General features: G+C 37.2%; 1 protein-coding gene across 5 annotated transcripts in view; it reads left to right on the top strand.

The window, feature by feature from the left end:
• SRBD1 (S1 RNA binding domain 1) overlaps positions 1 to 24943 on the top strand; it is a 132918-nt gene extending 107975 nt beyond the window's left edge. For 4 of the 5 annotated variants that reach the window (XM_054195658.1, XM_054195656.1, XM_054195657.1 and 1 more), the window contains exons 19-23: positions 4071 to 4177; positions 6564 to 6740; positions 9425 to 9577; positions 21333 to 21517; positions 23944 to 24943. In XM_054195658.1, coding sequence (XP_054051633.1) covers positions 4071 to 4177; positions 6564 to 6740; positions 9425 to 9577; positions 21333 to 21517; positions 23944 to 24233 — 912 coding nt within the window. In that variant the 3' untranslated portion in view covers positions 24234 to 24943. The remainder of the gene's footprint in view (positions 1 to 4070; positions 4178 to 6563; positions 6741 to 9424; positions 9578 to 21332; positions 21518 to 23943) is intronic. The other variant, XM_054195659.1, reaches the window with a different exon arrangement.
• The last annotated feature ends 870 nt before the right edge of the window (positions 24944 to 25813 follow it).

Genomic DNA, 25813 nt, shown 5'->3' with positions numbered 1-25813 from the left:
TCAAAATAGCAACCCTTGATTTTCTTCCAGGTCCATGAATGTAAGTTACACTTGGGATATTTGGGATACTCTTTATAAAAATATCAGGAAAACATAATGTTTTAGTTTCATTTATTGGTCAACTACAATTATTTACTGTAGCAGTTTCAATTAATCGAGGACTTTTAATTTTATATGTCTTGTTCCCTGGCTCACTTGATAATTCGTTAGAAAACAAACAGTAAAATACAGTTACAGTGCCTGATATTTCTAAGGGCAGATTAATTTCCATAGTCTTCCCCACAAGACTGTGTACTTCTTAGTGCTATCTGTGAAGCAAGGTGGCTTTGTTTTCTGGAGAGTGACGATAAATGAAAATTCGCAGATTTGCACTGGACATCCTGCAGTCTGTGGTAAGTTCCTTATTTCTTCTGGCCTTAGTTTCCATAAATTCGGGGTATCAATCCTTCTTATTTCTTGGAGATCATCATACAAAATGAAGTCTTCTGCTCCAGATCTACCGTTCCCGCGGTGGATATTTTAATGGTAATCATTTCTGAGTATCCTTTTAATGAAACCTTAGTGATTTATTTGGGTGGTAAATTCAAAATGATGTTTGAAAATCACTCCAAGGGACAAGTTCCTTACCTGTTAGGTGTAGCTGTTGGGGCATCTTGTGTGCTCGGCTCTGAGGAAGCTCCTGGTACAAATGGCGCAGCTGGCTGAGGGAGCTGGTTTCTTTTGTAAGGGGAGTTGTGGGGGCAGTTGTGGTATTTGTTCTACAGATAAAGACAGTTAATAAATAAGAGTATTGTGCTTAAAAGAAAAGACAATACTTCACAGTTTTAGCAGGGACACCCTCATGCATAGGAGGTGCATTCAGAGTTAGTGTTAATATGAAAATGTTTTATTTAGAAGGATTTGCGGGTGGAGGGGTTGTTGGAGCCCGTGCAGCATAAAATACTGCATAAGCACATCTTGAAAGTAGCCGTGTATATTGGACTTGGGCTTTTGTTTGTGCAGGTTTTATTCTGATGTGCTTAATTGCGAGAGTTGAGAGGGATTCCTGTCTTTACAGATCTGTTGTAGTGAATGAGTAGCATGGAATACGTGCGCTTCTAGTAGTGTCTGAATAATCTGATATCACCCCAGTGCATATAAATAGTACATGGAAGGATATAATATCATCTAACCTCTGATACTTGAGAAGATGAGTGAAATTTTTTGGAAGACTGGAAAATGCACTGCACTTTAAACCTTTCTGAAGTGTGACCTGTTGGCAGTACGAAGTCTTGACAATGATATTGGGATAATAATGTTTTTAATTTACTACTTTTAGAAACTAAATTCATAACACTTCTGTGCTTTGTATCAATTTCAAGAAGGATGCAGAAATTTCTTCATCATAGCAAAAGGAAACTGTGATGGTCAGTAGCTACATCTTGGAGGCAGATTTGTCTGGAAAGTTTTCCTCATGTTTGTAACTTAACATCATTCACTAGCTTGAATGTATCTTACTTCTGTGAGGTATGGGTAGCTTAGGGATTATTTTAGCTGTGCTGTCTTATGCTTATTCTGTTCTGTCAGATCTACCTATTCACTTTTTCTTTACGCATACCTTCATATATGTGCTGTGATGTCTGTTCCAAGTGGTACACCTGTTATGTGTTGGAGTAATGAAGAACAACTTGTGCATGTCTTTTTCTTTTTTTTTTTTTTTAACGGTGACTGTCAAGCAGCAATAAAGCTAAAAGATGCCAAATCTTTTGATTGTGATACATCCTTTCCTTGTTTTACGGGGAGTGTAGTTGGCTGAATTGCTGTCTAGGTTCACTTTCAGCAGAGTGGAAATAAAGCTTCGGCTGAATCAAGTCTTTTCTGATGAACTGCTTAGAAAGATTAGGCCAGATCCACGGATTACCTTCTTTGCTACACCCTGTGCAATAAGGCATTGTGGAGACAATGACGAATGTCTCAGTTTTGAATGACGTAACTGCATGTTATTCCTTCTGAAGGATGATCGTCTTAAGGAATGAGACTGAAACCTAGGGAAGCAGCAGTCTACCTTACTCTCTGACACAGAGTCTACTTTATATTCCAAGTAGTTGTTTAGATCAAGACTTTTTTAGAGGTGGCCAAGAACTGCTACAATTATTGGAACTTGTTAATGTAACTTGTGAAACTATGTGATAATCACCTTCCATGTACCTTGGAGCCTTTCCTAAAAGCAGAAGGAAATTTTGAGTATTATGTGTGGTTTTTTTCTCCTTTTGTCTTCTTCCACCATAATGAAAAAAGTGTTAAAATAGTATCTTTATCCTATTAAATTTTTAATTTGTGGTTCATGATGGAAAAACTAGCCCAGTATTTGGCAGCTGTACTTGGCAATTAAGGGAAAAATGTGAGTGGTGTTTCTGAACAATTTTATTCTGGTTCTTGTACTGTATTTTCTAAATGCATCCTTGCATGAACGCGCGTGTGAGCCTGAAGCGTCTAGCTCTAGTATGTTACCCAGCTGATGGCAGGAGGAGGAGGGAATATCTAGAATAACCTCACAAAGAGAAGCTGCATCTTCAGTAAGTCAGAAGAATAGAAACATAAATCTTCTTTTTAGGGTGTGGGTTTTTGTAGATCTCTCTTTATTCAGAAAAGAAGCCATTGTGTTGTAGTAGCAACACATTAGTAAGTAGAAACTCACGTTTGATCTCCAAAGTGTACAAGTAAACTTTGTGGTTGTGAGGCCACAACTGTGCAAATGCCAGTACTTCTGCATGTACATGGCTTTTTGCATGCAAATTTTATATAGGAGTAGTATTGGCAAAATTTACGTTTCCTGTTTATAAGTAACTTTATTATGTATTGCATCATGAAAATACATCACGTTACCATTACCTGAAATGAGGTGGCTATGCAATACGTTGCCTTAAGTTTTACGATTGTTTCAGTTATTAACCACTACTTGATCAACTGCCAGTATTAGTAAATTGGGATTGATGCTGTTGGCATGCTAAATTTAACTGTGAAATCTTTAAAAGATCTATATGGCTTAGAAGGTAAAACAAAGTAGTGGATGAAGTGTTTGGTGCCGTGGCTTGGATCCAGCTTGATGTCCTAAATGAATGCATCACGAAACCACAACAGATCAACCCAGATTTACATGAGTGACGTATGAGAGCCCCGAAGCTAAGCCAACATAGTGATCAAATTAGCTCCTGCATTTAGAGAGGCTTCTCCCTCCAGGTCAGACTTCTAAGCACTGATGGGCTTGTGTGGGGAACCAGCAGTTACAGATTGAAGTATGCCTATGTTGTGGAGGAAAAGAAATCTTAGAGCTTCAGAACTTTTATCTTTGACAAGTGTGACTGATTTTCTTTTGGGGGGGGGGAAGGGGGGAAACACTATGAACAATAATGGAAAAACTGGAAGAATTTCCATTAGTGGTGCTTTGGTCAAGGACCTGCCAATCTTCACAGAAATATCTGTTCAAAATCTGAAACATTTTGTTGCTGCGGGGCTGATATGTACCTTATGTATTGCCCATCCTCACACAATACCTGGCTTGTTCTTTTAATAAATAATAACTGTACTGTAATGTGATGCTCATAAATAGGACAATTTTGCAAATATTTATGTGTGCAGGTGCAAAAGTACAGAATTTTTAATGTTTTCTCTAAATACCATATTTTTAAACTACTGTCTTATTTTTAATAAACTGATATTATATGTGAATAAATGTCAGATTAAAGACAAGACACTGGATAAACAGAAGCATTACTCCTTTTGAGTAATCATTACGTGTTTAATATATTTTTAGGTTTACATGATGCAGGGAAATAGTTATTAAACAAAAAAAATACAGTAATGTGAAGATTGCCTTATTCTAGGGATTTGTATCATGACAAAGATGTTGCAAAGAGATACTGGAGACCTTTTAAAAATATGTTCTATAATTTATGTTGTTAACCTGTACCATCACATGAGATATTGATAAGTTCTAGCAACTATTTCATTAATGTTAGTATTGTTTGCAGTTCTTATTTATGTACTCTTCGATATTTCAGTAACCCGATATCTCCATTTTTGTTTCTCAGCATGATGTATCACAGACTTTGCTCAAAGCGACTCTGGACAGTGTGGTTGAAGAGTGTGTCAGCTTTGTAGGAGTTGATATTAACATCTGCTCAGAAATACTATTAAGGTGAGTCAAACGTTTTCCTATTCCAGTAATTGCATGGCTCTGGATCACAGAGGCCTCTGTTTAGTCTGCCATCTGACTCAAGCTCAGCTGGAGCAAATGGCTCTTGTGTTAAACTTCCAATTACATGAGAATGACACATTAAGACAGTATTTCTCTGGATCATTAAGAGTCAGTTTTGAAGGGTATGTGTGATTCTCTGGGGTAAAACTATTCTTCGGAGAAAAACAGATATTTAAAAAATTTTGAACCAACACTGCAATTTTAGAAAAACGTGATATAATTAATTCATGTTTTTACACGGAGAAAGGGATTTTCAAATGTACTTTCTGTCTCTTAGAAAGTATTTTTATAGGTACGGCTAAGCGGAACAGGTTGTAAAATTGGGTGAGGAAAGGAGAAAAGGAAAGATTTAAGGGGAAACTGCTGAAAAATTTATCCCTTCTTACTGATTTTTTTTTTAAAGTAATTATGCTATATTTACTTGGAAAATGTTCTGGATTTTATTTCTCTTGGTTAGAAATTAAAAGCTCATTCTGTCTTTTGAGTGTGTAGAATTGAGAATCGTTTAGCTGAGCAGCCTCTCAGAAGAGCAAAGTGTTGCTGTCATCCTCTGTAGTAGGAGGGGAAGAAAAAGAATGCCTGTAATCTAGCTAGTAAGAATTATATTAGGTATCAAAGTTAGGAAAAATGTATTCTTGCTAGCTCTTCTTAATTTTTTTAACCCCTTACTTGCATTCCTGAAAACGTCTTTCGATACTTTGAAGAGGCTCTCTCTCTATTCTTATTGTTTTTCCATTTTGTCTTCCATATTCTTTTTCTGTGTGTGTATCTAATTCTTAGCCTGACTCATGATTTACCTTCTGTCTTACCTTCTTTCAGACTTAGATCAGCTATTAGTAAGAAAGAAAGCAGTACCTATGGGTAAATGGGGCTGACCAGCTTTCATTCATGAATAAAACCCTACCCGAGCAAGTGCAGTGGGTGAACACTGTCAGCTTTCACTGTCAGAACTTCAGCAGTTCAATTCTGCTGTTCTGCGTAGATGCGGTCTAAATGAAATTTTCACTGTAGCTAGAATATACCGTGAGCAGGGCTTTCTGTTCCTGCCCAATGATGAATCAAATACACTTGTTGGTGCACACTACGCGTGGAAGGGGTGACAGTACTGCTTGCGTTACTGCTGAGTATCACACTTGAAAGAATTGAGATCATCAGTGGAAAATTCTGTGAACTCAGTGTCGTATTCAGTGTAAATAAGCTGGATTTCATAATGTTTCTAAGAACTTTTTTGAGAAAATTCCATTCCTGATGATTAATATTTTGTCTATGGTTAAAGGTGTGTCTCTCCAATTTAATTCTGAGGTTTCACCAACTTTGGATTATTTTTTTAACTTTTGCTTGAGGATGAGAATAAAGGAAAGATTTTTTTTTTATTATTATTTTTTTTTCCCTGATTTTTTACTATTCTTGCCAGATTTGCTGGTGGTGTTTTTCTAGAGTCAGCCCGTGCCATTCCACAAACAGGTCTCTGCTGCCATTGACTTAAAGCAATGGCATCTGATATATGGAGCCAGATGGGTGACATTTCCTTCTGCAGTGCCAGGAGTAACTGCCCACTGCAGCTCTTTTCCCTCTTTCTATGATTAACATACTCCATACACAGAAAGTTGTACTCACATGTTCGTACAGAAAATGTGCGGCAAACCCACTGCTTCCTGAAGGAACTTGGCTAACTGCAGTTGCGCTTCACAGGTGAGTTCTTTGCCAGAGCCGAGCTGCCCTCAGAACAACTCGTGCAGCCTGTTCCCAGCTGCTCTCTTATCTCAAGTGCAGCTGAGAGAAAAGGAACAAGCCGTGTGGATCTGTTAAACTGTGTGAGAAAGGCAAGCTGCTCCCAGCCACTCTCCTTCTGGACAGCAGACATCAGCCCTTCATGTTGGGGCAAGGTGTTGTGGTGCCATTGGAAGAGTATAGCTGAGAGGGGGCTGTTCTCACAGGAACAATTTATCTGTCCTGAACCCTCCTCCCACGTTGTTTCCTGAAGAGGGCAGCTGGGGGCAGGCCATAAGACATGACAAATTGAGTTGGCATTACAGAAATAGCCAACAGATCATAAATTACACGTCCCTGGCTTACTAGTTAGGTATGCGCAGAACCATATTGCTGTACCAAGTTTTGTTGACTTGAGTGGATTCCTTCCACAGAAGTAAGAGAAGGGATCCTTTTTCAGTTGCCTTTGGTCTGGGAGTCTATTTGCAAATTTCTTAGCCGTTTTTGAGTTTTGTAAACCAGCTTTTCTACAGTAATGTGTATCCTGGTAATGGATAGGACTTATTGTAATGACTGTTCAATGGTAATAAATGTATTCTGTAAACTTTTCCCTTAGACACATTGCAGGACTGAATGCTAACAGGGCTAAAAATATAATTGAATGGCGAGAGAAGAACGGACCATTTATAAACCGAGAACAGCTCAAGGAAGTTAAAGGTCTGGGTCCCAAATCCTTCCAACAGTGTGCTGGCTTCATCAGATTCAATCAAGAATATATAAAGACCTTCTGCAGGTAATAGAGATGTTGGCTGTCTTGACTAGGTTATCCAAAATATTACGAGAGGACTTCTTCCCTTTCTGTTTTGTATTCAGGCTTGAGATTTGAGGAATCCTAGGCCTTTTCCCTCTGAAAGACACTATCTTAACAAATAAACTTCTTTAAGTCCGTAGTTGAACATAGGTCTTCTGCTGAATAGTCATGGTTTATTAGCCTAGTACTCTAAGTCAGGATTTCTGTAAGTATGTAAGTTTAATTACAAATTCTGCCACTGAATCTGTAGAAGGAATTTGGCATGCCTCAGTATTGTGATCTGAGATATTAAAACCTTACAGTCTTGTGTTTCAGGCATACTTTAGAGATTTGTAAATTCATTTTAAAATGGTAAAGATTATTGTGCAGAACATAATGGTAGTAAACTAGAGTGTTTTTTTGGAGAGTTTCAATTCCAATACCTGGAGAGAGAAAGTTGAATAAGCTGCCTGGACCAAGCTCTGTCTGTGTTACACTCCTGTGCCTAGCAAGCATGATGTGACTTGTATCTCAAATGTGTAAGAGGCCCTTTTCCAACTCCAGTTTGTCAACACCAGGTCATCCTTTTCCCTGCCATTTCATTCCCTGTATCTGTACCCAGCCTTTCCCTCTTGCAGCCATTCATTTTGCTTCTCCTCTTCACCTGAAATCTTTCCTCTCCACAACTGAAAGTGCCCTTTCTAGGGCAAAGTCTCTTCTCCTGTCTTTCCCATTTCTCTTTCCAACATAAAGAACTAAGAAAGGGCACAGTGGTAGCACCATCCCCATTTTGCCGCTGACTCTTTCTCAAAAAATATTTTCCTGGGAAGCGCATGCTATTTTTTAGCCAACCCAGTGCTCAGAAGCAATACTGTATTCCCAGTTGCTGCTGGCCAAACAGCACACGCGTAACTTCCAGGCAGGAGGTAGGCACATTAGGACTGGCTTACTGCCCGGGTGGAAGGTATACAGATTGGTTGCCCATCTGGCAGGGAGGTACATGCTGCAGGCCAAATGGTGCACACTGTAAGCACCAGAAGACCAAAGAAATTGTTTTCAAGGCTGTGGATGATTGATAGGTCTTACGTTGTACAGATCTGTTCTAGTGAAAGCTGCAATACAACAGAGGAAGAAAAGGCTGACACCATTTTGTCTTTGTACAAATGTTCACTGGTGAAATGTTTAAGAACATTGTATTCATTTTTTTCCTTGCTGGAGCATGCTTCTGATGTTAGTCAGATTCCATAAAACTTGAGAACACTGTATAACCTGAGAAATCTGCTATAACTTTGGAGTTTGAGGCCAAAATAAAGCTCTAACGCTGTTGCCTCCGCAATATTTCTTGTGGGCCCAGGTGGCAAGACCAAACCTTTTTGAAATGGACTTTGAGAAGGTTTCAGTTTTGTTCTCTCTGATCATGTTGATGGCTTATAATGTGCTCTGCAAATTAGGTTTTGTACTTGGAAGTTAACAAATATTGATTATTTTAAAAAAATCGATATGGAAACAGAAAGTTATGTCTGCATTTCTGTCAACAGTCCATGCATAGGTAGAGACCAAAGTCCGAGTGCTAGTTCAGGGTCCTTTCAGTGCGTTCTCTTTTGTCCTCAGAAGCATGAACAACTTGTGATTTAGGAAACAAAAACAAAGAAACAAAAGAGGCAAGAAAGGAGCCTTTGTAAGTAGGAGTCATTTAATGCCTTTACCGAATCCTGAACATTTTACTTAAGGGAAACTTTAAAGGAAGAAGTGTGCCAGCTGTAAATATGCTACACACAAGAAGATGATCTCTTTCTTTCCTCTCTTCTGTGAAGGCCTCCTACCAATGTAGAAATCTGTCCATGGATCTGATCTCTCTGAGACTTTGGAGTCTTTTCATTGTCCAGCCAATTAAAAATAAAAAAAAAAAAACCTCGATCCAAATGCTAACTGACGCTAACTGACTAGGAGTCAATAATGTATTCACTAAGTTTTAAAGAAAGCTGTATAAAGATATTTTTGAAAAAATGGTTTATAAATTCTGAAATAGTGGTAGGTTGACCGTTAGCTTTTTTCTGTTCTAAGCAAATCTTGTTCTGAGTTCTTTAGATTTGAAATTTTTCATATTTTGACCTGGCCCACTGTTGAGTGGAATTCTTCAGAAATTTAAGTATAGGAAGTCAATGAATGTGGTTTAAGGAGTTCTGATATTTAAGTATTCACATACTTTCCTTGTTCTGTAATATGCTTGAGATGCAATTTGCTTACTTAAAGATAGTATCAATAGGAAATTTTGTTTATAAATTTTTCAAATTTAAAATTAAGCAGACTATTAACCAATAGTTAAGTATGAGAGTATCTTCACAAGATTGTTATCAAGTAGGTAAATGCAGTTGTCCCCATTTTACAGACAGAAGATGCTATCCAGATTGCAAATGATACAATGGATTGTGTAGTGTTTTCTTTGTAGTCTTGTCATCATGAAGAAATTTTGATGAAGCAGAGAATCCCTTCTCAATGTTTGTTTCTATTTTAAAATAATTTATGCCTACATTGATATGTTATATTTTTCTGCTATAATTGTATTGTTAAGATTCATCCAAAATGACCTTTTGGAGGATGTATGTCTGATTGCATTTTTTATGTGTGGGCACTGGGCTAAGATCTCGTTCATTAAGAATGACATGTCCATTTTTGATTTCTGACAGTAGTAAGAAAACTGAACTTGGAAGTCATGCGCTTTTGACTAAAGCAGGTGCGCAGGGTAAAAAGAAGAGCAAACCAACACCATGTGCCTTGCAACAGCCCAATCCTTTGGACCAAACCTGTATTCATCCAGAGTCTTACAACATTGCAATGAGGTAAGCAGGGGGAAAGCTTTTTGAACCACTGATGTTACCAACTTTTAAAATGAAAGTACTGTTTTTTCTGACGACAGCCTCATCAGCCTTTTGAGACAGGAATACTTATATTAATTTGATGCTTTCTCCTGTTTCTTCAAGAAAAAGGTGTGCTTCTGAAGTTCTTTACAAGGGAAGGGTTTCGATTGGTGTGGTTTGCCTCTTATATGCATGCAAGTTTTCAGTTTAATTCTTTGGTTTTTATAGTTTTCACATTGTTTTTCAGTGAGGAAATCGGTGAATTTTCAAAAATTTGCCAGACTTTCCTCCCATGACCCTGTCTTCTTCATCTCATCACTTTGCCCCTCATCGAGGCCACTTTTCTCAATTTCCGTCTCTTTGCTAACTCTTTATGCCGCACATCACTTTCAGTTTGGACTTTCAGTTCACAAAGTGTGAAGACAAATCCTTTGTTCTAGACATGTCTGAAAGCCGATTATTTTTTTTCCTTCTACCTTGACTCCATGTATCATGTAAAAGGCTATAACTAAAACATAATTTTATTTGTCTTAAAAATAATCTAGTCGAAATAGCATGCAAATTTTCAGTCAGTGGTAGTTTAATACCTCTGCATCATTAAGAACTGCTTTTACGTTGTTGCTTGTTGCTTATGTTCAGTGTGTTCCAAAAAAGCTTTCTGCTTAGTGAATTTTGACCACCAGAATTTGTTTATTTGTGTGTTTGAGTGTACACACACTTATATGAGTATGTGTCATTATTATGAGCCTTTAAAATTAAATTCTGACACTACGAGTTCTAATGAAGATGTGTATATATAAAGTTCCCAAACACATGGTGGTTGTACTAAGTGACCTTTGGCTAAAAGAAGATAATGGTTTTTTGTGTAGGTCAGAAAAAAGTAATTAGGAATCCATGTGTGCTTCTGGTTAGGGGATACTGCCGCTGGTAAATGGTAGGTATAAGATGTGATCTTTTCTATCATCAGCCCTGGTTGAAACTGGACTCTGCTTGTCCTCTTGAGAAGCCAGCATGTATTTATTTTTTAAGTGCTTTGTGGTGAACAGGTTCTTTTCTTAAAATGTGCTGGAGCTAATTTCAGCAGTAGCTACACGCGTTAGGATTCTTGTCATCTCTATTGAGAATATTACTCCTGGAGAAACAGTTGTGCTTCCTGTTTTATAAACAAAACCCTCTTTAAGCTTCAGAGAGGTATGCTGAATTTCTGAATTTATGAAGCTTGTGTTTCTTATCTAAAAAAAAGTCTTACAGGACCTTGCATTTTTAGGACACCTTCCTTACAGTGCGTGCTCTGTTTTCTCTGCGGTGGAGATAATTGCATATACAAATTCCTATGCATAGGTCTGCATGCTTTCCTTCTGCGAGGCATGCAGTGTGCTCCGTGTTCCCATCCTCTCCCTGCCACAGTTCGTTCTTCTTTGTGCCTGATTCTAGGACCACCATGCAATTGCCTCCTAGAGTCCATGCTCTTTGTGCAGTGTGTAGGTAACCTTGGTTTCTCCTTTTCCACAACCATTTCCCTTTTTTCTTATGCATCAGCATTTGTTACTAGTTCTCTGCCCTGTGTGTAGCTGTAGAAAAAAATTAGGCAAGGCCCTGATTTTACTGGTTTTTGACATTTGGTAGGTGGTGGATAGGGGGATGAAGGTTGGTCACCTCTACTGGACATTGTTCAGGATGAGTTAATATATAAAAAAAATAAAATAAATTGGTTATTCAAAATTAATGTTGGCTTTCAATAAATTATTTCATTCCATTTAAATATCAAATAGTCAGGATTCGGTTAATAGTCTGTTTAGCTTTCCAGCCCTAGTACACTAATAAAATAAGCAGTAAAAGTGTTCACAGTGTTACCAGCTTGACTTAAAGACTAATGTAGAAAGATAGCTTCAGGGAGCAAAGAAATATGGCCGATTAATGATGGAATACTACAGGAACCAGGAACTTATCTACATACAATACTATTACAAAGGTTGGTCAGAAAATAAAGAATTGTGACTTTGTTTCCAGAGCAGCAGAGGCTACTTCTATATCTGAAGTGGTGAGTGTGATTATTACTCAGATATAATATTACTCAGATATAATAGCTCAGATATTCACATACAGTTGAAATTTTGGAGACAATTTTACCAGGTATCACAAATTGTATAATTGTGATCTGCAGTTTGGCTGGGAACCCAGGATTATTGCTATTTAAAAAATAATAAAAAAAAAAATTAATGAGCACAAGTTTTACATCTCAACCAAAAGATAGTAGTTTGGGTCACAGGCTTATGCATGATTCCTAGAGTAGGCTACCACCTATTGCATAGCCAACACCGTTTAGAATATACCTTGGAGATTCTTAAAATGTGCTTTGGGTCAAACTCATTGGTCTCCGAAAGCTGCAAAGTCATAGCAGAAGTATGATGTGGCTACAGACCAGTGCTACCTGTCATGTCATTTCTCTTTGGCTGATGTAATTACTTCAAAGTAAGTTTCCAGCTGTGCTATTGTCTGTTCTTTGTTTCTCGCCAAGCACTGTGCCTTCTCAGATTGAATTTTCATGTGAAGTACCTAGATCCGAGGTATTGTACCATACAGGTTTTTTATGCAAAAGAATATCAGTTTATATCAAAACAAATATAAAAACATAATCACAATATTTGCTAATGGAACAGCAAAACTACTAAGCATAACACCTGTCTCTGTAACTAACCAAATCTGTCTTTTCTATTTTCTTTGGGCGTTTTCTTGATTGCCTTACTTCTGACATTTATGAGTATCTGTACACATAGTTTGATATGGGGCGAAAAAGAAGTCTCAAAGTGCTTTCTATGAATCTACTTTGTTCGACAGTATTTTTCTTGCAATCAGAAGATAGTTTCTTTGAAAGCTTGTTAAATATGAAGGTGGGAACTTTTATGGTATATATTGTATTAAGACATAGTCACTTGATATCACATAATGGGATGGGGAAGGAGGCAAATATCTCTAATGCTTTTTCATTGCAAATAGCTGTTTGAAAAAAAAAAAAAAATACAGCTTTGCAGCAAATTGACAAAAGCCAAGAAGTGTAGTATTAAAAATTGACACAGATGACATAAGGGCTAAATATAGACCAGACGTCCTCCCCTCAGGGAACTAATGCTATAATTTAGCAATGATTATATACTTAAAATGACTTTTCAAAAAAAGCGTATGAGCTGTTAAGCTTCTCAGAACTTATGGAAATGGCTTTCCAAACCAATTTGCTGCCTAAATGTGAATTAAGAAAAAATCCAGCTAGGAATTCATACTGCATGGGGGATTCAGTCCAAAGCTTATCGGGGCTCTTGATGAGTTTTGCTAACTTTGATAGGTAGTGGATGGGACTAGGCTTCTAATTCCTTTTTGCTGAGCCTATGTTCATGAGAAAGCTTCTGAGAGCCTGAAGATCAAGTCACGTTCATGTTGTGGATTTGAGGTGTCTACTGAAACCAACCAACATCCTAAGGACTCTTTAATATGTTAGAACTAAACAAGTTTTCAAGCCTAATTGGTAATTCTTATAATTTAAGTTAATGCGCATAAGAAAAAGTGAGACTGTTAGAAGTGGATTAGAATCATTATTTAATACATATATATTTTTAAACAATTTACATTTTAAAGGAGTCCTCTTTCTTTGCTGCTTTCAAGGGATTTCTTTCTTCTTTTTCTGTGCTGGCACAGAACTTTGTCAGGGACCGTGTCAAGCTCACAGGTGGATCTGTGCTAACAAAGAGGAGTTGTTGTCTTGAAGATGGGCAGATTTGATTCAAGGCATAAAATACATAATCATAAAATACATTATAAAATACAGTATTACATACCTCTTACCACAGAAATTAAAATGAATGGAATAGATGCTGCATAAATGAGTCGTAAAGCTTCCTCATGCAATGTCTACCACATATTGCCATGAGAAAATAGTTTGTGAAAATTTCATTAGATTAAAAGTTTTCATGGGAAGTTACATTTATTTTTAAACAAAATAAGCCGGTGATTTTTATCCACTGCTTCCATCCAAATTACCCCAAAGCAGCAGTCCACATTATAGATTTATGACATACAAAATTATCAGTTTTTAAAACAATGTTTTTGAGGGATAGAAGTTCACCAAAATTTGAAACCACTAATTTTCTTTTTCTGAACTATTTTGTAGCTTGAAAGGCCAATCCATTTAAAAAAAAAAAAAAAATGGTTAAAAGAATTGCTCCCAAGTGGTAACTTTGGTTGCCAAGCTTTAGGCTGGAGCCATTTTTTATGGCTGAATTAGAAACCCCTGAAAAACAGCGTTTTTTATAATGGAAACACTGATGTAATCTTTACTACAGTGGCACAAATGGTGCTGGTATGATTGATTTATGGCATTTAAACATCTTAACTGAAAATCTGTACAATTTCTGTAAAATAATTGGAAAACATCCTACTGGTGATTTAACACGCTCTGCAGATAACCAAAACATTTCTGTTCATGGTTTCCACACTGTCAAAGCTTAGCTTTGTCACGTGCAGCCATCGAGCTTATGAACACCTCTAAGTATCATGAATCAAAATTTCCTAAAAGTTAAAAAACCCCAAAAACCTTTGTAGGCAGCGTATTTTCCTGCAAAGCAGAGCTATGTTTTAAGTTTCTAAAGAGCCTATATGTGAAAACCAGTTTATAGTGGCAGAATCTTCTACATACAATTAATACAACATGTAGAGCATATCCAATTTCTTGGTACATATTGTAAAAGAACTGCTAGGAAAACCGAGGAAACGTTTAGGAAGTCCCAAGAAGTTACAACCAGGTTATGCTTATAAACCAAAATGCTGGAAAGAAAACGCAATGTTTTTTCTTTGTTGTATCAGTCTGTTGGGTGCAGTTGGTTTCGTATGACTGAATCTTAACATTTAGTGATTTTTATTTAAATATCATAAAAATGCTCTTTGCTAAAGGTCGGCACTCAGAATGTGTATTTGCTTCTCACAAATTGCAGCATCTGGCAGACAGGCTGTATTTCAGTCTGACTTAGGAATATTTTACCAATATTTATAAAAGACATAAAGTCATGATTTAGCGTAACGCAGGTGGGGATGTTCCCTGGGTTTGGGACCTGCCTGGTAGAGGACAGGACTGCTCATTGTGGCTGGTGATGCCATAAGAGAAGTTTTTGACCTAGTGAGCAGTGACTTGCAGTGAAGATTCATGTCTTGCTCTTCACTGTGTATTGATGCTGCTGCTTGATATCCCCAGAAGATTCAGCAAAGCACTCGTTCATGGGCCTATTCTTCACCAAAGTAAAACATTTGGAGTTAAATCTTTACCTGTAATGAGCTTCATGTTGATAACACTTTATATTTCATTGTGGATGGATTGATCACTCAAATATTTCTGGTGTTTCTGCCACTCTCTTACACGGGTGGATGGAGGTAGCCGCTGACCAGTAGTATCTCAGTTGCTTTGCCGAAAAGCTGCAACAAGTAGCTGCGCTTGCCAGCTTTAAAGGCAAGTACTGACACGTAAGAAAATGGAGAAGGAAAACTCTTGGTTAGGGAGACACCACCAAAAGCAAGAGGTTCTTCCTCTCCTGCCCTTTATGCAACTGCCCACTTGTCCTTTGACCGCATTTCCAGTTCTCTGCGGGGCCGGCTTAGATCTGTCCTGGTCCCCTCGTCACTGAGCAACTGAGGCAATGCTTAAGGGGAATAGAAATCAGGGAGTTAGATAGAATAGACCAGTTACTTGGTATGGTGTTTGAGCAATGAAAACAAAAGGGTGTATTCTATTTAATAATGCACTTTACATGAGAATATTTTACAGAGGATTAGGGTTTTTACTGTGGTAGGATGCCTTTCCTTAAATTCACTACAAAGTCGATCAGAAACGTCTTTTGTCCACTTCAGTGAGATTGTACTTGTGTGTACATGCATATGTGTGTGTGTGTATGTTCAAGCTGTTTAACGTGCAAAATAATGCTTTTTAGTAAAGTCTTTAGTTTCTTTTTTTAAAAGCCTAAAAAAAAAAAGTTAAGCTTGGTAAATTAATGAATCCTTATGACTATTTCTAATAGGAAATGTCTAACCCTAATTACGGAGAACACTTGCAGAATTAGCACCATTAAGCCAAGTAAATAATAGTTCATATTCATCACTTTAGAAGGCCAGTTCATTCACAGGTCTGACTATTAGCTGGATTTTTAAAGGACATATTTTTGAAAGTTATCTTGGCAATAAATAGAAGAGCAGAAAAGGCTTTCACTGCTAATTGCCATCCAGTAAAGACATTTAAAAACTTTTATGTGATGTAAAATATGCAGTTAGCAACAATGATTAGAAGAACTTGGAAATAGCAAAGAATTATCCTCTAGTTAAGTTATAAATACTAGACCCATAAATCAAGTAGTATTTCTTTTCATTTGTTGAAAATTTTGAAACTTAAATAACTTCCTACTGGTTGCATTTAAAAAAAAAAATCTGAAGGAAAAAAATATGAACTTTTTGATGTGATGATCTCCTTTAACCGTAGTACTAATTCTTTGTGGATAACTAATCATGTTTCACTATTTTGTATCTCAGGTTACGCTTCAGCTGTGTGATATATCGGTAGTCATGAAAACAGCTAACAACAGCGTGCCTAGCGGTATGGTAGCGAAGGGGCTGTGCTGCAGCGTAACCGTATCTGAATTGCTTGTCTCTCTTAGAAAAAAACCTCATTGTTTCTTAGATGTATGCGTTCAAAATGTCATAAACTATCTGAGTGCTTTCTGGCCTTCTGCATGCAGTCAGATAATCTATGATGTTAATAATTTATGCATTTGAGGAAAAACTTATTGGTTAAATATCCTTATCTGGCTAAACCACTTAAGTAGCTTGAAATATATTTGAAACGTTAACTTTCTGTGTCCAGCAACTAATTACAGAGAGTGATGTACAAATATTGTTTGATATGTAATCTGCATCAGTAGTTGAAAATTGAGGATCCGTATCACTAGTGAGAACAGGAACAGTCAACATCTGCATTATACATACGCATACAAATAATGCTTTTGCATTTCAAATACGTTACTAAAACATAAATAAATGTCTGCATAATTGAAGTTTGCTACTGTCATGAATGTACATTTTACCTAACAAAGCACATGCTAATGCGAAGTTGTTTTGTTTTCAGAGTGATTATGTTGCATTACCATTAATTCATGTGTGCACTGTGACAAGATGTAATGGCGTATCATGTTGCTTTAATGTAATGAATCCAGTACTCCCAGCTCTTAAGTCGTGTTGCTGGAAGTGATTACATAAAACAGAAATGACTGTGACTAAAACCCTTGCAAAGCTTTAGAACTCCTGCACGTTATAAGAAGCATTTTGGGGGGTTTAAAGTAACTTCGTAAAATTTACGGAAGGCTTCCCTTGGTAATATTTTTATTCTTCTCTGACTGTTTTTTGCATTCCACTGAAATTTGCATTATCTTTTAAGCATTGCAAGGGCTGTGCTATAATTTTGTGCAGATGTGTATGTTAAGTGAACATGATGTGCTTATTTGTTACATTTATGCTACTTTTCTTTCTTTATCTGGGTAAGATGGATGAAATTATGTATTAAATAAAAACATCAGTGATTTAGCCATGACCATTCTCTACAGGTCCTGTAAGACTGTAAAGATTGCTTTTAAAACTAAGGTGGTCGCAGAGGTTTCTGAGTATCCCCTAAACCTGAAAATCATAAAATTCAAAGTCTCTAAACCAGCTAAATCTCACTCCGGGCTGAAAGACTCTCCTAAGACTCTGGCAGCTTTTATCTCAGTTGATGTGCCTTGAACAGAAAGTTCGCCATTCACTCAGGCACTCGACATTTGAGGAAATAAGGATAGTGTATCTTAGAAGAATGACCTCACTTCACAAAAAAACATCTCGCCTTTCCCATTTCCATTTCTGTTAACTTTTCTTTTAGGTTTTATCTTTCTAATAGATAAACATAGCACTTGAACTACTGTGACGTGTTATTTAGTTCACTTATGTAGCCAGGAAAATACTTGAAGGGCTTTCATTTTTGCACGGATCATTCATGTTCCTGCGTTGTGCAGCTGGAACTGTCATTTACAAATTGGGTGATGTATTTTAGAGATGTAGTGAGGTAGTTTACCATTACGAAGATCAAAATATGTAAATTAATGGAAACCTTCCCCCCCTCCCCCCGTAGCCATATCCCAGTCTTCTTACCGACTATATCCCTTTTTTCTGACCTTGAAATAACTCTTGAAGGAAGTTGTTGGGTTGCTTTTTTAATAAGGAAACATGCATCTTTGTTCTTAGCAATGACATTTAAAAATAGAAATGATCAATAAAATGTGCCACTGTTCAGTCAGAGATTTGTGCTTTATATTGATTATTTTTTTTTTTTATTCTCAGTGCCCTCAGGCTGTGTTCATTTGAGTGAAAAAGATACATTAAATATATAACTAGATCTGTAACTAGACTATAACTACATCTGTAACCACTAAGAAATTGCTTTTATTTGGAAATATGTTAATGCTAAGTTTTTACCAAAATCTAACTTAAAAGGTGAGAATTTCCAAAATAGAAACACATTGTTTCTGTTCAAGATTACTTTTTGTGTGTATGTGCATGCTGGGCCTTGTTACAGCGCTCTCTTCTGCCTCTAATATATGTTGTAATTCTGAAATATTCTTAGCCAAATGCCTGATTTTTGGAACATCAGTAATTCTGCTGAGGTTGGTGGGACTTCTCATGTACTTAGACTTGGGCACGTGTTTAAGCATCATCTTCAGGTGGAGCCAAAATTTTATTCTAAGCAATAACCATGTTAATAAGTTATTTAAATTACTGTAATTGATAAGGTAGGGCCCAAGCCTACCACCCTTGTCTAGATGAGGAATCCTTTTTAATATCAGATAAATACTTTCGCTGGTATTTCCGGAGGGTGGGGGAGGCAGAGGAAAGGGGGCGAAATAACTTTCATAAGTAGTAAGTGAGGGCTCAGGCACCTGGGTTGTGTCCTGTTTCGGGCTGGTTTTCTTTCCAGCAGCCTGCACGTAGCACCGGGCATTCTGATTGCATTATCCACACGGTCGGCAGTTTTGTGTGTAACGGGCTTTTTTTTTTTTTTTAATACATGGGTGGCTGTTCCATGTGGTTGCACTTATTAGCAGCGAAACCTGCCCCGTTATATATTTACAAAGTGAATAGGCTTCTGCGAAATCCTAATGGAGAAAAAATGTTACTTGGAGAGGTGCTCGAGCTGAATTTCCATTTGGAGTGAAATAAAGCCAAGCACATTAATGTCAGCAAACTTGTTTATAGGGGCGGGCGGTAAAGCATACATTATTTAGAAGGTTGAGTCATGAGGCTGGTCGGGTTTGTCGTGTTACATCTGGCACGTCAGTCAAAGCCAGGGCAGCTGCCGCCTGTCACTAGTGCTGTGGTGGGGCATTGTCCATCCATCAGCGCTAGCAGCCAGCAGCCCCCAGGAGTTTTGTGAAGAACACTTCGCCTGGACCCACGCGCATTTTCCGTATTATCATTGCAACCACTTTTAGCGCTCTTTTGAGACCAACAGAAGATGGTTTCATAGAAGGTTTTATATTTTCCGTATATAGGTTCTTATTAGACAAAATACTTGTAGTAGTGTTTCGTTGTTAGTTTATGGAAAAAAAACAACTTTGTATTCAATATAAAAAAATTTACATCTGTTTTGATATTTATTTTGTTTCCAAACCACCTGAAACTACTTTAAAAAGTAATGTCAAAATTGAAATGCAGTCAATCAAAACAGAATTCAGTAAATCCCGAGAACAGTATCATCCGCTGAATCTTTATTAATTTTTTCATACATTACCACATGAAAGATCTGTATGCGTTAAGAAAATTAACGTGAAAATTATATCTGTCACTATTAAGTGCAAATATATGTGCTTGAGCTAACAGTACTCTTAAATTGTCATGCTTGCATTTGAATTCAGTAAAAAAGTAGAAGTCTTGACAGCCAGTTTTAATGGATGCCCTCTTTTGGTGAAATCCATGGAAATTTTAGAGTGAAGATTTGCCTTTGTGCTCAAGGATTAATTTTGTGCTTTACTGAAAGTTAGGTATTACTTTAATTATGTTCCTTCAATTTATATTTTTTCAAAAAGAAATTCAATTTTGTATTTCAGCGTGTATAACTTTTTATCACTCACCACCTGAAATAATGTCAGTTGGGTTCCTCAGGTTAAAAAACAAAAAGGAAAATAACAAAAAACAAACAAACAAAAAAAAAAAACCAAAAAAAACCCCCCAAAAACCCCAAAAAAACCCAACAAAAAACCCAAACCAAACAAAACACTGTGTCTCCTGCCAAAAGACATACTAGCCCCAGTTTTTGATAAAAGCACAGCATGTATTTTTGAGGGGAGAAGCAAGGTTGAGTAGCGGGGGCTTTTGCTCTCTTACGGAGCTGGAATGTCTCCCACCACTCGGTGGCACAGGGCATGAACCTGCTGGTCAGCACTTCTTTTGTGGCGTGTACTTTACAGCTGTTGTGAAGTAGGATAAGGAGAGGAAGGAGGGATCTCTCTTAGGAATTTGGAAGGAAAGTTCAGTCGGACTCTGGGGGACACGGGCCTGTCTGCTGCGGTAGAGAAGGCGCAAAACCCCACGTGCCTCACTCCAGCAATAAGGAACATGATAAAGCAGGGTAGAAGAGGCTTGCTCACAGTGAGATGCAGAGCGCAGCAGCAACACAGATAACTGAAGTGTCTACTGAGGAAAGGACAAATTGCTTTTAGTACAATGTGGCTCAGCTTTTATGAGCTGCATCTTCATTTTCATTGGTTTATATCCATTAAAGACTTGTTTTGCATTTTTAAGTCCTTCAGTAAAATAAGGACATTTATTCAGTGATAAATAAACATTGTCTAAGGCATCACTACTGATAGTAAGGAGTAGGGTTTGCCTGTGAATTTTTCTTATCTATTCTCAGCATATGTGCCGACATTGCTGAACTAAAAACCTCAGTAAGTGTGATTTGTGGGTTTTTTTTTAATTTAAAAAAAAAGAGATCACAAATCAAGACACATTTATTTTAAAGTATTTCTTTTCAGCGTTTTTAGATGCCAGTCCAAATTTGCCTCAATCTGCAATTGGTGTTGCAAAAGGGTGTTTGTGTTGTGTAACTACTTTGACTTGATAATTTCTTAATTTCTGAAAAACTAATTGTTCTCTTGTCCATGAACTTTGTAATTAAGAAGTATTTTATGTAAAGTTTTTCTTAAATTTGGCTAAAGATTCTTCATATTAATTTAATATTGTAAATGTTCATTGTTGTTTTACTAAATTGCCATTCCTTTTAATTTGAATGAGAGTGACAATAAAAATGACAGTATTATAGAACTCTCACTTATTTCTAGGGAAGTTTCCTGCTAAAAGTCATCTTTCAGTTCAGATTCCGTTTTAGCATGAGGTGAAATCATCAGTCTGAGAAATGATTTACACTTTGAAATTTTCCTTCTAGTTTTGTAGTCCATTTCAGGAGATACGTGTATGCAGATAGATTCTAAGTTTCCACATATGTGTCTGATCAGTGATGAGTTGAGAGGCTATGCACTTGCGAAACTGTTTACTGTTCGTATTTTTTATCAGAAATTTGGTTCACGCATCAATCCAAAAGTAATTAACCCCGTAAATATAGCAAAGGTCCAGCTCCCACTAAAGGATGTTACAAATCTCTCTCTGTATCTTTGTTTGAACTTCACAGGTTTTTATCTTTCATTGGAGGAAACGCAAATGACATAGGAAAATCAGATATGCAGCAAAAAGTAAATGCCGTAATTCAAAAGGAAGGACTGGAAGGCACAGCCAAGAGGCTAAATACAACGGTGCACACGCTGCAGCTGATCATTGATGGTCTGACTCAGCCTGAAGGCTTTGACATCCGAACAGGTAAACCTTTGTTTGAAGGTTGTAATCTCAGTTTGATTGTTGTACATACCAGTTTTAAAACGGCATGTTTTCTTCTTCTGAACTCAGTAGTAGATTTTCATAGACGTGTAACTCTATTTCTTTTCTCAAGCAAGGTAAAGGCTATATCATAGTCAGATGTTTCTTTCCAGCTCAGTAGGTAAGGAGTGTGAATCCTGTCTTAAATCATGGCATTTTCAGCCGTAGGAAGGGGAGTTGTATGGCTGTTAACAAATGAAATAGTTTCAATATGTTGACTCTATACTGATTAAATCTGTGTTGGCTCTCCATCGCGGAGGGGAATGCTGAGACCAAGCTGAAAGAGTAGTAATAAAGGTCTGTGGAGCAGTAGCGTAGTAGTGTGTAGTTCTGCTCTTTAATGCACTAGTTCCTGGAGACAAGTGTAATTGGAGCACATGGCTCATGACCTACCTTGGCTAAAACTTTGCAGTAGTGCTGAAGAGTTTGAGGTGGAGGGGAAGAAAGATGTGGTAAGCAATGAAGTAAAACATCTGGAGATGCTGTTGTTTAATGAAACTTACAGCTGGATTCTCTTATGACAGCAAGAGATAAAGGTAGGCAGCAAAGATGCAGGCTTGTAATAACAAATAATAAATTTACACTTAAAAAAAAAACCCCAAACATTTCTGTTCCCATTTTTTGTGTTCATTAGTAGTTTCCTTGCAGATTTATAAATATTTCCCACTGGTGATCTTGAAAATGTGTATTTTCTGTGTCTCCGTTTGTTCTGGTGGTCTTGCATCTAAATTACAGTAGGATAGACTATTAACATATGAAGACATAAAAGCAAAAGAGAATCTTCAGTGGAAATACTCATATTCTGCTGATCCAGTACATTCAGTATTACTGTACACAGACTGTGACCAGAGTAGGCAGTCTAGTAGCCTTGTATATCTGTAATTCATTGTGTTTGTAACCCTGCTAGTGACTCTCAGTCACTAGGAAATGTACCACATCTAACAGAGCTCAGGACGATTGAATGGCTTTTACTCAAGCTTGATTCCAAAAGATTAAATTCCGTTGTTCCCAACAGTAGAGATGTGGCATTAGGGAATTACAGACAAAGAGTCGCTTTTCTATGTATCCTCTAAAATTGTATTGGAATTCTGCGGTGTTTATTTTTCCTGAATGATTTTAGTACAAAGGAAAATGGAAAGAATTATATGGGGAAAGGGAAAGAATAGAATATTTTAACCGTATGATTTTAAAGATCTTTTTCTAGCCAAGGTCTTGCAAGGCAAGAAATGGTCTTTTTAACATTAAAGTTGAACAAGTAATCAGGTAACTGTAATGAATCTGCCAGGATGGGGAGAAAAAAAAACAGGTTTGCAGACATGTTAAAAGATTACCATCATTCCTCTGAATTTTCTTATGCTCATTGCCCTGAATGGCTGTTTAGTTGCTTTTTTCATTATACTGCATAGTATAATATTACAAAAAGATTAACCATTTTGGACTTGAGCAATTAGGTACATTCCTTCAGTAGAAAATTTGATGTCATTCAAAGCCTATTGCTGCATTTGCCAGCTTGTGTACTCGATTTGGGTTTGATCCAGAGCCTGGTGAAGTTAGTGTGATTGATTTCCAGTGCATTTGAGCTATAAACTTGTTCAGGCTGTATTTTATTTCTCAAAGGCAAGTATAGGAAACTGGTTGCAATCCTGTTTTGGTGATGGTTTCTGTGGAAAATCTCAGTTCTGTTATATCTTGGGAAAGGTAAAACAGCAGTAGGAAAAGCTTGAAAGGGAAGTTGTTGAGATGACAACTGCAGGAGCAGGAAGTGGTAAGCGAGTAACAAGAGAGTTTAAAAGATCTGTCTGTGCCCTTAAGTCCAGCATGCGAACTTTATATATAATCATGTGATGTCATGGGAAACAGTTGGTCGTGTGATGTCATGGTGCAGCTGACCTGCAATCGTAAGAACAGTGCATTGTTGACTTTCCTCTTTAGTATGTGGTGAGACTGAGTATTCACTTTCCTGTATACAAATTTGTATAGGAATAGAATTCCATGTATAATTTCTGTAGCTCAAGTAAGAGTCACCTCAAGTCTTTTGTCCCTAGCTCCAAGAGAATTTAGAGTCTTTCAGTTGCTGGCTAATATACTGCACACTTCTGATCCCCTTGTGAGAGTTTCATACTAGAGACTTCACTACGCTTGTTACTCCATTAATCACAGTCTTTTAAAGTGATTCATAAAATACAAGAAATCAGTTGTTTATCATAGATAGGTCTTTATCTAAAAAATGTAATGAAGCCGGTTTTGGGACCTTAGAGCTACCTTGGGATGAATTCTTAATTAGAAACAATCATCTGGAAAAACACCTTAGAAAATAATGCAAGCATTTTCTCCAGTGTCTTATTTTTGTTTCATGTTTCTTATAATAGATTTTGATAAACCTGACTTCAAGAGAAGCATCGTCTGCTTTGAAGACTTAAGTGTTGGTGCTGTTCTGACTGGAAAAGTTGAAAATGCAACGCCATTTGGAGTTTTTGTTGATATTGGTGTGGGAAAAGCAGGTTTGATTCCAGTGCGAAACATAACAGAAGCAAAACTTTCTAAAGTGAAGAAGAGAAGAAGCCTGGGGTTAGGTCCTGGAGAAAGAGTGGAAGTTAAAGTGCTGAATGTTGACGTTCCTCGATTGAGGATAACGTTGGACCTTATTCGTGTTTTATGAGAGTGGGGTTTTTTTATGATTGACCCTTCATTTTAAAGGTTAAGTAATGTCAACAAAGTTCTGGAGATTCAGGCATTTAATGAGAGTGTTGAACGAATTTTGAAACCTTCAACCTTGCTTCTTTTTCTTTTTTTTTTTTTTTTTTTTTTAAATCTAACAATTTTTCCACATTTCTTGAATCCTTTCTGTTAATAATTGTTGGAACAGTTTATTGGATTACCTCCAAGCAACCTTGTTATTTTGTCTGCAGAGCAAATGAAATTCCAGTGAACTGTCAGACAGATCTCTTATCTGTTCTGTCTGTGCAAGATTTGCTGTCTCAATCTTTAGTCAGTACTGCACGAGCAGACACATCATCTGCTCCCCTTCAAAAAACAGCCATTAAGTTTGCCTGATTTCCAGTTGAGAGCCTGAAAGAGGGTACCTAGTTGTAGAAAAGTGTGATCTTTTTAAGTTAGTTGGTGATGACATTGCTTCAAAAGTAGACTGAAAAAAGAGCATCTGCTAATAATATTGACGGTTCAGAAATATTCGGCTTTAATTTATTTGAGCAACATTATTAGGTCTGTTTACCTGTCTTATTGCTTGTTCAGTTATCATTGATTAACACGCTAGGATGTACCTTGAGGTTTAAGGAACTTTGCTCAAAGGTATCAAAAGACATTTATGTTGTTCTATACTTGTGCAAAATAAAAACATTTCTGGCCATCTTTTCTCAGTGTACTGCTTCTACAAGTGATCTAACAGTCCTAGTTCTCTTTCTTTCCAACGTGTGCTCTATCAGTAACACATCAACTTAAGGATACAGCTTGTGAGGATGCACTTGTCTGACCTTCTGAACGGTATGCACTTTCCTCAGCTATTTAATACCGGACTACAGCCCATGACCTGATGTTCCTGATTTAATAAAATAGTTGTAGTCTGTCTTGGACTCCTTTAATTTGACATTAATATTTTTCCATCTTTGATATAATGTATTTTTTATGCCTGTTTTGAGTGGAAAACAATTTTTCAACACTTGTCTTCACACACTATTCTCGTGAAGGCATGATTCTCCATTAAAAAAAAAAACAACCTTTTTGCTGTTTTGGATGCTTGCAAAGCTTTGATAGACTTCTGTTTTAATGAGAGTGCTCATTGTGTCCTGCCTAGGAGTGCCTAGCACATGATATTTGTTTCTTCCACCTAGAGACTTTTTATTTTAGTGGTGCTTCAAAGGGGTTACCATTTCGGCCAAGTTTGCAAAGGGCAGGTAATGGTATAGTGGCAGAAGAGCCTCCAGCAATAGCAGATGTATGTGGCCTTTCCAGGGAATTTCTGGTGTGTTGGAATTTTATTCCTTTGAAGTCATCAAACTCGACTGTAAATTGGCAGAACCTCCTGTCTTTAACCAGCAGAAACTCCTGTCTTTAACCAATGAGCACAGACAACACCTGTAGTGAGTGTCAAACATCTTTGATGACAAGATTTGTAACTACAAATGTCCAAATAGCTCTTGGCACAGAGACTATAATTAGGAAAAGGTTGGTATCATTTTATCTCCCAACTCTGTGCTGTAATTTTCAAAATTAACAGCCAGC

Source organism: Rissa tridactyla, chromosome 3, assembly GCF_028500815.1.
Source record: "Rissa tridactyla isolate bRisTri1 chromosome 3, bRisTri1.patW.cur.20221130, whole genome shotgun sequence".
Lineage (NCBI taxonomy): Eukaryota > Metazoa > Chordata > Aves > Charadriiformes > Laridae > Rissa > Rissa tridactyla.
The sequence above is the reverse complement of the archived record's forward strand: the minus strand, read 5'-3'. Positions and strand labels throughout refer to the sequence as shown.